The sequence below is a fragment of the Nomascus leucogenys genome, chromosome 21 (genome assembly GCF_006542625.1).
Source record: "Nomascus leucogenys isolate Asia chromosome 21, Asia_NLE_v1, whole genome shotgun sequence".
Taxonomy (NCBI): domain Eukaryota; kingdom Metazoa; phylum Chordata; class Mammalia; order Primates; family Hylobatidae; genus Nomascus; species Nomascus leucogenys.
In genome coordinates, this window is record NC_044401.1 from 8,838,316 (window position 1) to 8,848,332 (window position 10,017).

At 37.1% G+C, this 10,017-nt stretch overlaps 1 protein-coding gene across 2 annotated transcripts in view; it reads left to right on the forward strand.

Moving 5' to 3' along the window:
* The window catches only part of ATG3 (autophagy related 3), a 28,692-nt gene extending 24,213 nt beyond the window's left edge, over positions 1-4,479 (forward strand). Inside the window, exons 10-12 of one of the 2 annotated variants that reach the window (XM_030802254.1) lie at positions 338-465; positions 2,640-2,708; positions 4,209-4,476. In XM_030802254.1, coding sequence (XP_030658114.1) covers positions 338-465; positions 2,640-2,708; positions 4,209-4,290 — 279 coding nt within the window. In that variant the 3' untranslated portion in view covers positions 4,291-4,476. Of the gene's footprint in view, positions 1-337; positions 466-2,639 lie in introns of both variants that reach the window. The other variant, XM_030802253.1, reaches the window with a different exon arrangement.
* Positions 4,480-10,017: the final 5,538 nt, after the last annotated feature.

Below are 10,017 nucleotides of genomic sequence, written 5' to 3' on the forward strand. Positions count from 1 at the left end.
TTTTTTTTTTTTTTTTTTTGAGACAGAGTCTCGCTCTGTCGCCCAGGCTGGAGTGCAGTGGCACGATCTCGGCTCACTGCAAGCTCCGCCTCCCGGGTGCATGGCATTCTCCTGCCTCAGCCTCCCAAGTAGCTGGGACCACAGGCGCCCACCACCCCGCCTGGCTAATTTTTTATGTTTTTAGTAGAGATGGGGTTTCTCCATGTTGGTCAGGATGATCTCGATCTCCTGACCTTGTGATCTGCCCACCTCAGCCTCCCAAAGTGCTGGGATTACAGGTATGAGCCACTGCACCAGGCCCTAAATAGTAATTTCAAAGCATTTTTTATGCTTTCAGCAACGGCAGCCTTTAACAGTTGAGCACATGTATGAAGACATCAGTCAGGATCATGTGAAGAAAACAGTGACCATTGAAAATCACCCTCATCTGCCACCACCTCCCATGTGTTCAGTTCACCCATGCAGGTCTGTATATGTAGAGATAAATATATTTTTTGATGTGATTGTATATATTTCATGGATTTATTACTTGAGAATCTTTAAACATAGAACCGTAACAGAAAAAATTTTCTTACTAAAAGGTAAAATTCTCTCTTGTCCTCCTTAGAAATTTTCTTGTGCTTAAATATATAAGAAAAAGGAAAAAAAACTCACCAATTTATTTTAAGTTTAATACGTTAAGAATTTTTTTGTTCTCTGTGGGTGTTTATAGAATAGATGGATCTTTGTGATTTTACTACACTTTTTAGCTTCCAGAACAGTTTGGAAGATTCTGTTTTTGACAAAGAAATAGTCATCATTTAGATATGGTTTGCTGTGTTGTGACTGTGCCTTTCTGTGAATGTAGACTATAGAGTTAACCTTGTGATTTTTCTAGGTGACCTATTTGCTTTCTTTTATTGATTAGTGAAGGGAGATATATGGACGTACGTTCTTCAGTTGAGAGCTCGTCAGCCCTAGCAAGTCAAGTGCATTTTATAAGTTGGGATTTTCTTTGTATCAGTGTCTTTTCACAGAGCCAAATCCGTGAAGCTAAACCCATATACATGATTAGTTCAGAATTTTTCTTAAAAAAAAGTTATTACATGCCAATTTCTTTAGGGGAATATTTCTGGAGGGGATATATTTTATAATTTCTAATAGATAACTTTCCCAGTTGACTGGAAAATACTGGTAACATACTAGTAACAATATTTTTCAGTGAAACTCGTATTCTCTTGACTAGTTAGATGAAACATTTCGTTTTCTCTTCCTTCTAGTTAAAAACAGCCTTTAATATTTTCTTCTCATATTCTGCAACCTCTTTACTCTCAAACTTTAACCCTGTGGAAGACCTTGCTCATTTTTTCAGTTTTATTATGTCTGAAATTTTAGTTGCTAACTATGAAAAATAATTTAGGAGCCATTAGTTTTAGTTTTGAATTATGTAATCTAAAAAGTTTTCAATTTTTAGAGTTATTCTCTTGATTCCTCTTATGGTTTAAGGTCTTAGGATGGTGCTTATCAAACTGAAGCATATCTCTTTCTGAGGTGTAAACTTTACTCAGTTGGGGGAAAAATAATTTAACTGATAATTATGTTAAACATTTTAATAAAATAGATGACTATATTGTGGAATGGGATATAAATATTTCAAAAAATCTGAGTGCCTATAAAATAAAACTTCAAGGACATTTTAGACCATTCCATGGGCTGCCTCAGATTGTGCCTTCAAATCCTCTGGAATGATACATTCACTTTCATATTCTAAGTTGACTGCCTGTGTCATGAAGGTTATAGTCATAAAAACTGAAGCAGCATTATTTAAGCCAAGGTATGTTAAAAAGACTGTTTCTTTAAAAATTATCTTTTTCTTGGTTTCTGTGCCTAGATACTAACTTTGATATCACTCTTTTCTATAGTACAGGAGAGAGACCAGTTGGCCATGAAAAGATGTATAGATAGGACAAAAACTTCATATAAATAATAAATAAATACCTTTCTTATAAGCAAAAAAAATTTATTTTTACACAGAATTGGATAAATTTTAGAATACTCATTAGGACAAAGAAACAAATACAAACCTCTCAACTCTGACCAATTAGCTTTTCTTAAACCCTGTCAGTTTTGGCTTATTCTCAGCTAAATAAACAGCCCAGATCACAAGATTATAGATACCTCTTTGCTTTTTTGTCCAACTGATAACATGTGTCTTTTTTTTTAATTTGCCTGGTATGACTTTTGTTTCTTAGAGCAAACAGCTATCATTCCACATTTTCTCCTGGAATGATTTCCTCTTCTCTGGTTTTCTGCCTTCCTTATCTATCTGAATTATCAGAACACTAACTAATGCCATTGTGTCTGCTGTGACTACCATAGCATTTTAAGATTACGCCCTCCCCTGGTAAAACTGTTTGCATGGCATAACAATCTGTTATCTTGTGTTTCGGAAGTGGAGGGGATATATTTTATAATTTAACTATTTTAATAAATATTTTGTAGTTATTGGGGAGTGGTGGGGGAGATAGTTTATAATGTAACTATTAAAAATTAATTCACTGACAGTAATAGGGTCGATTTCTTTACAAATGAAAATATGTTTTTCCTCTTTTAGTCTAATCGATCTACATTAATAATTGTTTTTTTTTTTTGGCTTCTAGGCATGCTGAGGTGATGAAGAAAATCATTGAGACTGTTGCAGAAGGAGGGGGAGAACTTGGAGTTCATATGTATCCTTCCCTATGTAAGATTAGTGGCAAAATGGCTGTTAGGATTTTTTTTTTTTTTTTTTTTTTTTTTTTGAGAAATTTAGTGTAACCTTAATGACATAGTACCTATAACTTGTTTTAACTTCTCATCTGAAAATCCTAGTGGAAGTCTTTAATTTATTTAGAAAATGTTATATTGTGATAGTTATGCCTTGCTTAGTTGATTAGAACATGTCCCCATGTGTAGCAGTAGCTCAGCCTTGTTACAGAGGTAACTACTAATTTCGAATAGTAATATGAGTATCTTTTTCTTATGTACATTTCCAGTTTAACATGTTACCAAAAATATACTTTCCCATCAGGTGAAAGTAAAATTAGGTTGTGTCAATCTGAGGTGTCTCTGAAGCAAATAATTCAGCTTAAACAAATATGCTAATTAAAAAGCAATGTACCATGTGAAGTGCTTTAGATATTCTTAAAATACAGTATGTTCGTTTTTCTCAAGACACTTGCACCTTTCTTGTATCTTATTATAGTTTTCCTACTCAGTTTTCTTGGATTGACAAAAGTAATAAATTCAAGTTAATGCCCAAGCAAACTGTTGGATCCTAAAGTACATGTACTCATAGCACAGATTCATCAGAAACAGTCAAAATCAATGATTTACATGCCAGATAGCTTGAATTAGTTTGATGCTAGGTTAATACTTGACTTGGTCGTGGTTTCTGCTACTATGTGTTAGATTAGATGTGGAGACTAAGGCGCCACATCTAATCAGACTGAGGGGCATTGCTAATAAAGTGTGTCCCTAAGAAGAACTTTGAACTGATTTGATACTGAAGCAAACCAAAAACTTCCAGTCCAAACCATATTTACTCCTGAAGTCCTATTATGCCTAACTGGCACATCTCTATGCTGGATGCTAGCTAGCAACTTGGAAGACTGTCTATATATAATTCATAATAGTAACTGGTTTCCCCCAATGAAAAGTAAGCTCTTAATGTTTTTAAGTGCAATGAACATAAAAAATATTTCAGAATTTAATTAAAGACAGTCCAGTAGAGCAGTCTTTGGCAAATACATACACTAACCTAGAATCAGTCTACTATATAAGATTTTCATTTAATTTTTTTCTCTTTTGCTACAGTACTTTTATACTCTATTCTGCCTCATTTTCTGACATAACTCTAGCAAACTTAAAGGAGTCTAGTAAATGAGTACATTTTGTACTCATTTAAACATGTATAGCTTTGTCCCGTTATTTTTATGTCAAAGTAATTGTGCTTATATGAACACCTACTCATTAAGAAGTTTCAAATTCAATATTAGAATGGTAGTCTTAAAGAGCCTCATGTTAAATAGACACAAATTTGCATAGTTGAATTCTTTAATAGACTTAAATTAAGATTTTGTGCGGTTTTTTGAGAAAGTAATGGCTTAATAAAATGGATAATTACAACATGGGCTTAAAACATAGAACTATTTACAAATCTTATTTTCCTTAGCTAAAAACCTTTTTAGGTATCTTCTTATTTTCTTGAAATTTGTACAAGCTGTCATTCCAACAATAGAATATGACTACACAAGACACTTCACAATGTAATGAAGAGAGCATAAAATCTATCCTAATTATTGGTTCTCATTTTTAAAGAATTAACCCATAGATGTGACCATTGACCACATTCATCAATATATACAGTTTCTCTAATAAGGGACTTATGTTTATGCATTAAATAAAGATATGTTCCACTACCAGCCTTACTTGTTTAATAAAAATCAGTGCAAAGAGTCAGTTTTTCTTGCATCTTATTAAAAGGTTATGATTTGATTTCCCCTAAATAACAATAAGTGAAGACATCTGTCTTATATAGAATGATGACAGATTATTTTTGGTTTACATTTATGAGGAAGGTATTAAGTGTGTAATGGTCTCAAAACTAGGATTAGAAAATATGGTGTGCTAGACTGTCTTCTCTTCTTTGTCTTCTTTGTTCGTTTTGTTTTCTCTCACCTTTTCCTGTTCTGCTAATAGTTAATATTTATGAAGCGCTTACTGTGTGCCATGAACTCTAAGTACTATTACGTACTTGTTTCCTAATTGTTAAGTTGATATTGATTTCACCAAAATTACTTTTTATTAAGGACTCGGAAATATTTCTTCTATTGTGATTGCCTGGTAGAATACTAGAATTTAAAGGGATAATAAGTTTATTCTGTCATGTCAGTTTATAGATCTTGGTATAGGAGTTTAGAAAGGCAAGTTTTCTGTTCTAGGATACATACTGCAAGCCAAGGAGGAAAACCTAAGCCCTTTATTCTCTTTATACCACTACATGCCTCATCTTTGTTCTTTCAGTAGTCTCCACAAAGTGGAATGGCTAATCTTGTCCATAGTTTTGTTTTATTTTCTCCTCATCATTTAAGAATACCCTCCTTGCTTTCTTTATTTTCCTCCCTTTTCCAATCAATTATTGTATTGCAAGAAAATCTCCATAATGAAGGTAATGACTTGGAGGTATTGTGGTGTTTGATATGGTATAATATGGAGATAATAAACATGGACATCATCCTCTAATATACTTGAAAATATTCTGCTCGCTCGTGTAGCCAGAAAGCTGCTCTCCTTTCTTAAATTGATCTTTTAAACCGATTTTACTGGAATGTTTTATTTTTGAGTATCTTTAATTTACATTATCTCAGATATTAAATGTTATCACATTGTCAGCATTTTTCTCCCAGTTAAGTTTTGTCAAAAGTATAGGCATCTTATCTTCCATCCCTCAATTCATTTGTTGTTAAGTAGTCATATTTATCTCAGTCACCACTAGGTGGCATAAATAATTTTTTGGTCAAACCTTTTAAATTTCAGGATCTTTTTTACAGCTGAAATATTTGTATGGTTATCCAGTGTATAAACAAAAGCGGGTATGTTGATGGTATAATTGTGTTTTTATGAGTTCAGATTTATAGCACTCGTTGAAAACTGAGTTTTGATGAACAATAGATTTGTTTGGAAAAGCTTGAAATTCAGATTATGGATGATCTTACACATTTTCACTTCGAGTTTATTTCTAATTTTAGTTTTGTAGTATTTTAAAACATCTGATTTACATACATAATAAATGGTATTAACTTTTTTAACTTAATTTTAAAATAATTTCATAAAGATTTATAGAACCGTTCCAAAGGTAGCACAAGAGTCCTGTGTACTCCTCAGCTTCTTGTATGTTAATATTTTACTAAGAAATTAACACTGGTTCTATCAACTACAGATTTCATTCACATTTCCTCAGTTTTCCCACTTTTTTTTTCTATTTCATAATCTAAACTACGATACTATATTGCATTTAGTTGTCATATCTCTGTCTCTTCTAATCTGTGACAGTTTCTCTGTGTAAAGTCTTTCATGACTTTGATACTTTTGAAGAGTAATGGTCAGAAATTGTGCACAGTGCTCCTGAACTTACATTTGTTTCTTCGTTGTTTCCTCATTATTAGCCTGAGGTTATGAATTTTGGGGAAGCATACCACAGAAGTTATGTGTCTTTCCCTTTGCATTATGCCTTTCTCATTGCATTTAGTACTACTAAGTCTGTAGTACTTAGTTAAGGTGGTGTCTGCTTGGTTTGTCTACTCTATATATATAGTTAATATTCCTTTCCGTTGTTAGAAGTGAGTCACTAAGTCTATAGAAGCTTATAGCCACAAGGGAAAAGAATTAATCTTTGCTTTCTGGAGAAACTGCCACAGCAGTAATCAGTAAATTTGGGGAGAGATATTTTGAGGTAATAAAAATATCCAGTTTCTCATTAAAGTTTCATTTAGTAATTTTAGCATTCATCAATGAACCTTTTTTTTTTTTTTTTTTTTTTTTTTTTTTTTTTTTTTTTTTTTTGGAGACAGACTCTTGCTCTGTCACCCAGGCTGGAGTGCAGTGACATGATCTCGGCTCACTGCAACCTCTGCTCCCTGGTTCAAGTGATTCTTGTGCCTCAGCCTCACAAGTAACTGGGATTATACAGGCATGTGCAACCACGTCTGGCTAATTTTTGTATTTATAGTAGAGACAGGGTTTTGCCATTTTGGCTAGGCTGGTTTCGAACTCCTGGCCTCAAGTGATCTGTCTGCCTCAGCCTCCCAAAATGTTGGGATTACAGGCATGAGCCACCACACCTGCCCTTCACCCCACCTTGATTAATGTGGTAAACCTTGAAATAGAGTAGTATGAGCCCTCCAACAATTGTGTACACACACTTCGATAGTGGTATGAATACCATCCTCTCCCTCTTTGGATATTCGGTACAATATTTCAGGTGGGGTATACACCACCTGCAATATTGGAAGTAATATTATTTTCTCCCCCCTGGATATTAGAAACAATATCACAGGGGGTGTGAACAACCCCTGCGATATTTGGAGTAATCTCATGGTCTCCTCTTATGAATATTAAAACAATATCGTAGCGGGAGGGAGGTGTACACCCCCTTGGATATTTGATGTCATCCTCTTCCCCCTTGGATATTAGGAACAATATCAGGAAGGGATGTACAGACCCTGCGACATTTGCTGTCATATAATTGTCTCTCCCCTAAGTATTAGGAAAAATGTAACTGGGGATGTGAACACCCCTGCGATATTGGGAGTAGTATCATCCTCTCCCCCCTTGGATATTAGGAACAATATCACAGGTGGGGTGTACTGCCTCTGCGATATTGAGAGTAAAATTATCCTCTCTTCCCCTGGATATTAGGAAGGGGGTATCGGGGAGGGTGTACATTCCCTGCGATATTCAATGTAATCTTATTCTCTCCCTCCCAGGGTATTAAGAACAATATTACAGGAGGGGTGTACACCGTTTGCGATATTGAGAGTCACATCCTCTTTCACTCTGGATATTAGGAACAATATCACAGGATTGTGTACACCCCCTGCGATATTGGCAGTAATATCATCCTCTCTGCCTCTGGATATTAGGAAGAGTATCACAGGACTGTGTACACCCCCTGCGGTATTGGGAGTAATATCCTCTCTCCCTCTGGATATTAGGAAGTGTTTCACAGGGGTGTGTGCACCCCTGCGATATTGGGAGTAATATCCTGTCGCCCTCTGGATATTAGGAAGAATATCACAGGGGTGTGTACACTCCCTGCAACATGGGGAGTAATATCCTCTGCCCCCTGGATGTTAAAAACAAAATCACGGGGGTTGTACACCTGCTGCGATATTGGGAGTAATACCTTCCTCTCTCCGCCTGGATATCAGGAGTAATATCACAGGGATGGTTTACATCGCATGCGATATTGGGAGTAAGATCATCCTCTCTCCCCCTGGATATTAGGAACAACATCAAAGTGGGGTGTCCACCCCCTGCGATATTGCTGTAAAACACCCTGTGATATTAAGAGTAATATCCTCTCGCCCTCTGGATATTAGGAACAATATCACGGGGTGGGGTTTGTACACCCGTGCAATATTGAAAGTAATATCCTCTCCCCCCGGTTTTTAGAAACGAAATCACAGTGGGTTGTACACCTGGTGCGATATTGGTAGTAATATCGTTCTCTGTTTCCCTGGATATTAGGAACAACATTACAAGGGGGTTGTACACCACCTGCGATATTTGGAGTAACATGATTCTTTGCCCACATGGATGTTAGGAACAACCTCACGGCGTGGGGGTCGTGGAAAACCCTGGCTATTTTGAAAGTATCATCCCTTTTTCCCTGGATACTATGAACAATATCACAGGAGGGATGTATACCTTCTGTGACATTGGGAGTAATATTATCCTCTCTCGCCCTGAATATTTAGAAAAATAACAGAGTGGGGTGTACACCCCTGCGATATTGGGAGGAATATCATCCTCTCCACCCAGGAAATTACTAACAAGGTCACGGGGGGTGTACTCCCCCTGTGATATTGGGAGTAATGTCGTCCTCCCCAAGCCTGGATGTTAGCAACAAGAGCACAGAGGGGGTGTACTCACTCTGTGATATTGGAAATAATACGATCCTTTCCCCCCGGATATTGAGAAAAACATCACAGCGCGGGTGCACGTTTCCTACGCTGTTGGGAGTAATATTCTTTTCCTCTCTGGATATTAGGAACAATATCACAGGGGTGGCGTACATTTCCTTCGATATTGGGAGAAATATCATCCTCTCCCCGTTGGGATATTAGGAACAATATCCCAGGGGGGTGTCCACCCTCTGCGATATTGGGAGTAATATCATCCTCTTATTTCCCTGGATATTAGATACAATATCACAAAAAGGTATACAACCCCTGCGATATTGGGAGTAATATCCTCTCCTTCCCTGGATATTAGAAAACAGTGTCATCGGCCGGGCGCAGTGGCTCACGCCTGTAATCCCAGCACTTTGGGAGGCTGAGGCGGGTGGATCACGAGGTCAGGAGTTCAAGACCAGCCTGGCCAAGATGGTGAAACCCTATCTCTACTAAAAATACAAAAAATTAGCCAGGCGCGGTGGCAGGCGCCTGTAGTCCCAGCTACTCAGGAGGCTGAGGAAGGAGAATCATTTGAACCCGGAGGGTGGAGGTTGCAGTGAGCCAAGATCGTGCCACTGCACTCCAGCCTGGGTGACAGAGTGAAACTCCGTCTCAAAAAAAAAACAAAACAGTATCATCAGGGGTGAACACCCCCTGCAATAATGGGAGTAATATTTTCTCTTTCACAGGCCATTAGGAACAATATCACAGGGGGTGTTTACACACCCTGCAATTTTGGAGGTAATATCCTCTGCCCCCCGGAATATTACCAATAATATCAAACGGGTGGTGTACACCCCCTGTGATATTGGGATAATATCATTCTCTCCACCCCCGGATATTAAGAACAATATCACGGCGGGGAATGGTACACCCCCAGTGATATTGGGAATAATGTCATCCTCTCCTTCCCTGGATATTAGGAACAATATCACAGGGGGGTGTACACCTTCTGTGATATTGGAAGCAATATTATCCTCTCCCCCGCTGGATATTAGAAAAAATATCACACATGGTGTACACCCACTGTGATATTAAGAAGAATATTACAGGGTGTACACCCATTCTGACTTGAGAAATATCTCCCTAAAATATCACAAGTAATATCACAGGGTATACAGTAATAGCTCCCTAGGGTATTACAAATACTATCACAGGGTGTACACCCACTGTGATAACAGGAGTAATACGTCCCAAGGATATTACGAATAATATCACAGGCTGTACACCCACTATGACATAAGGAGTGATATCTCCCTTGGATATTACGAATAACATCACGGAATGTACACCCATAGTGTGCACCCACCCTGATATTAGG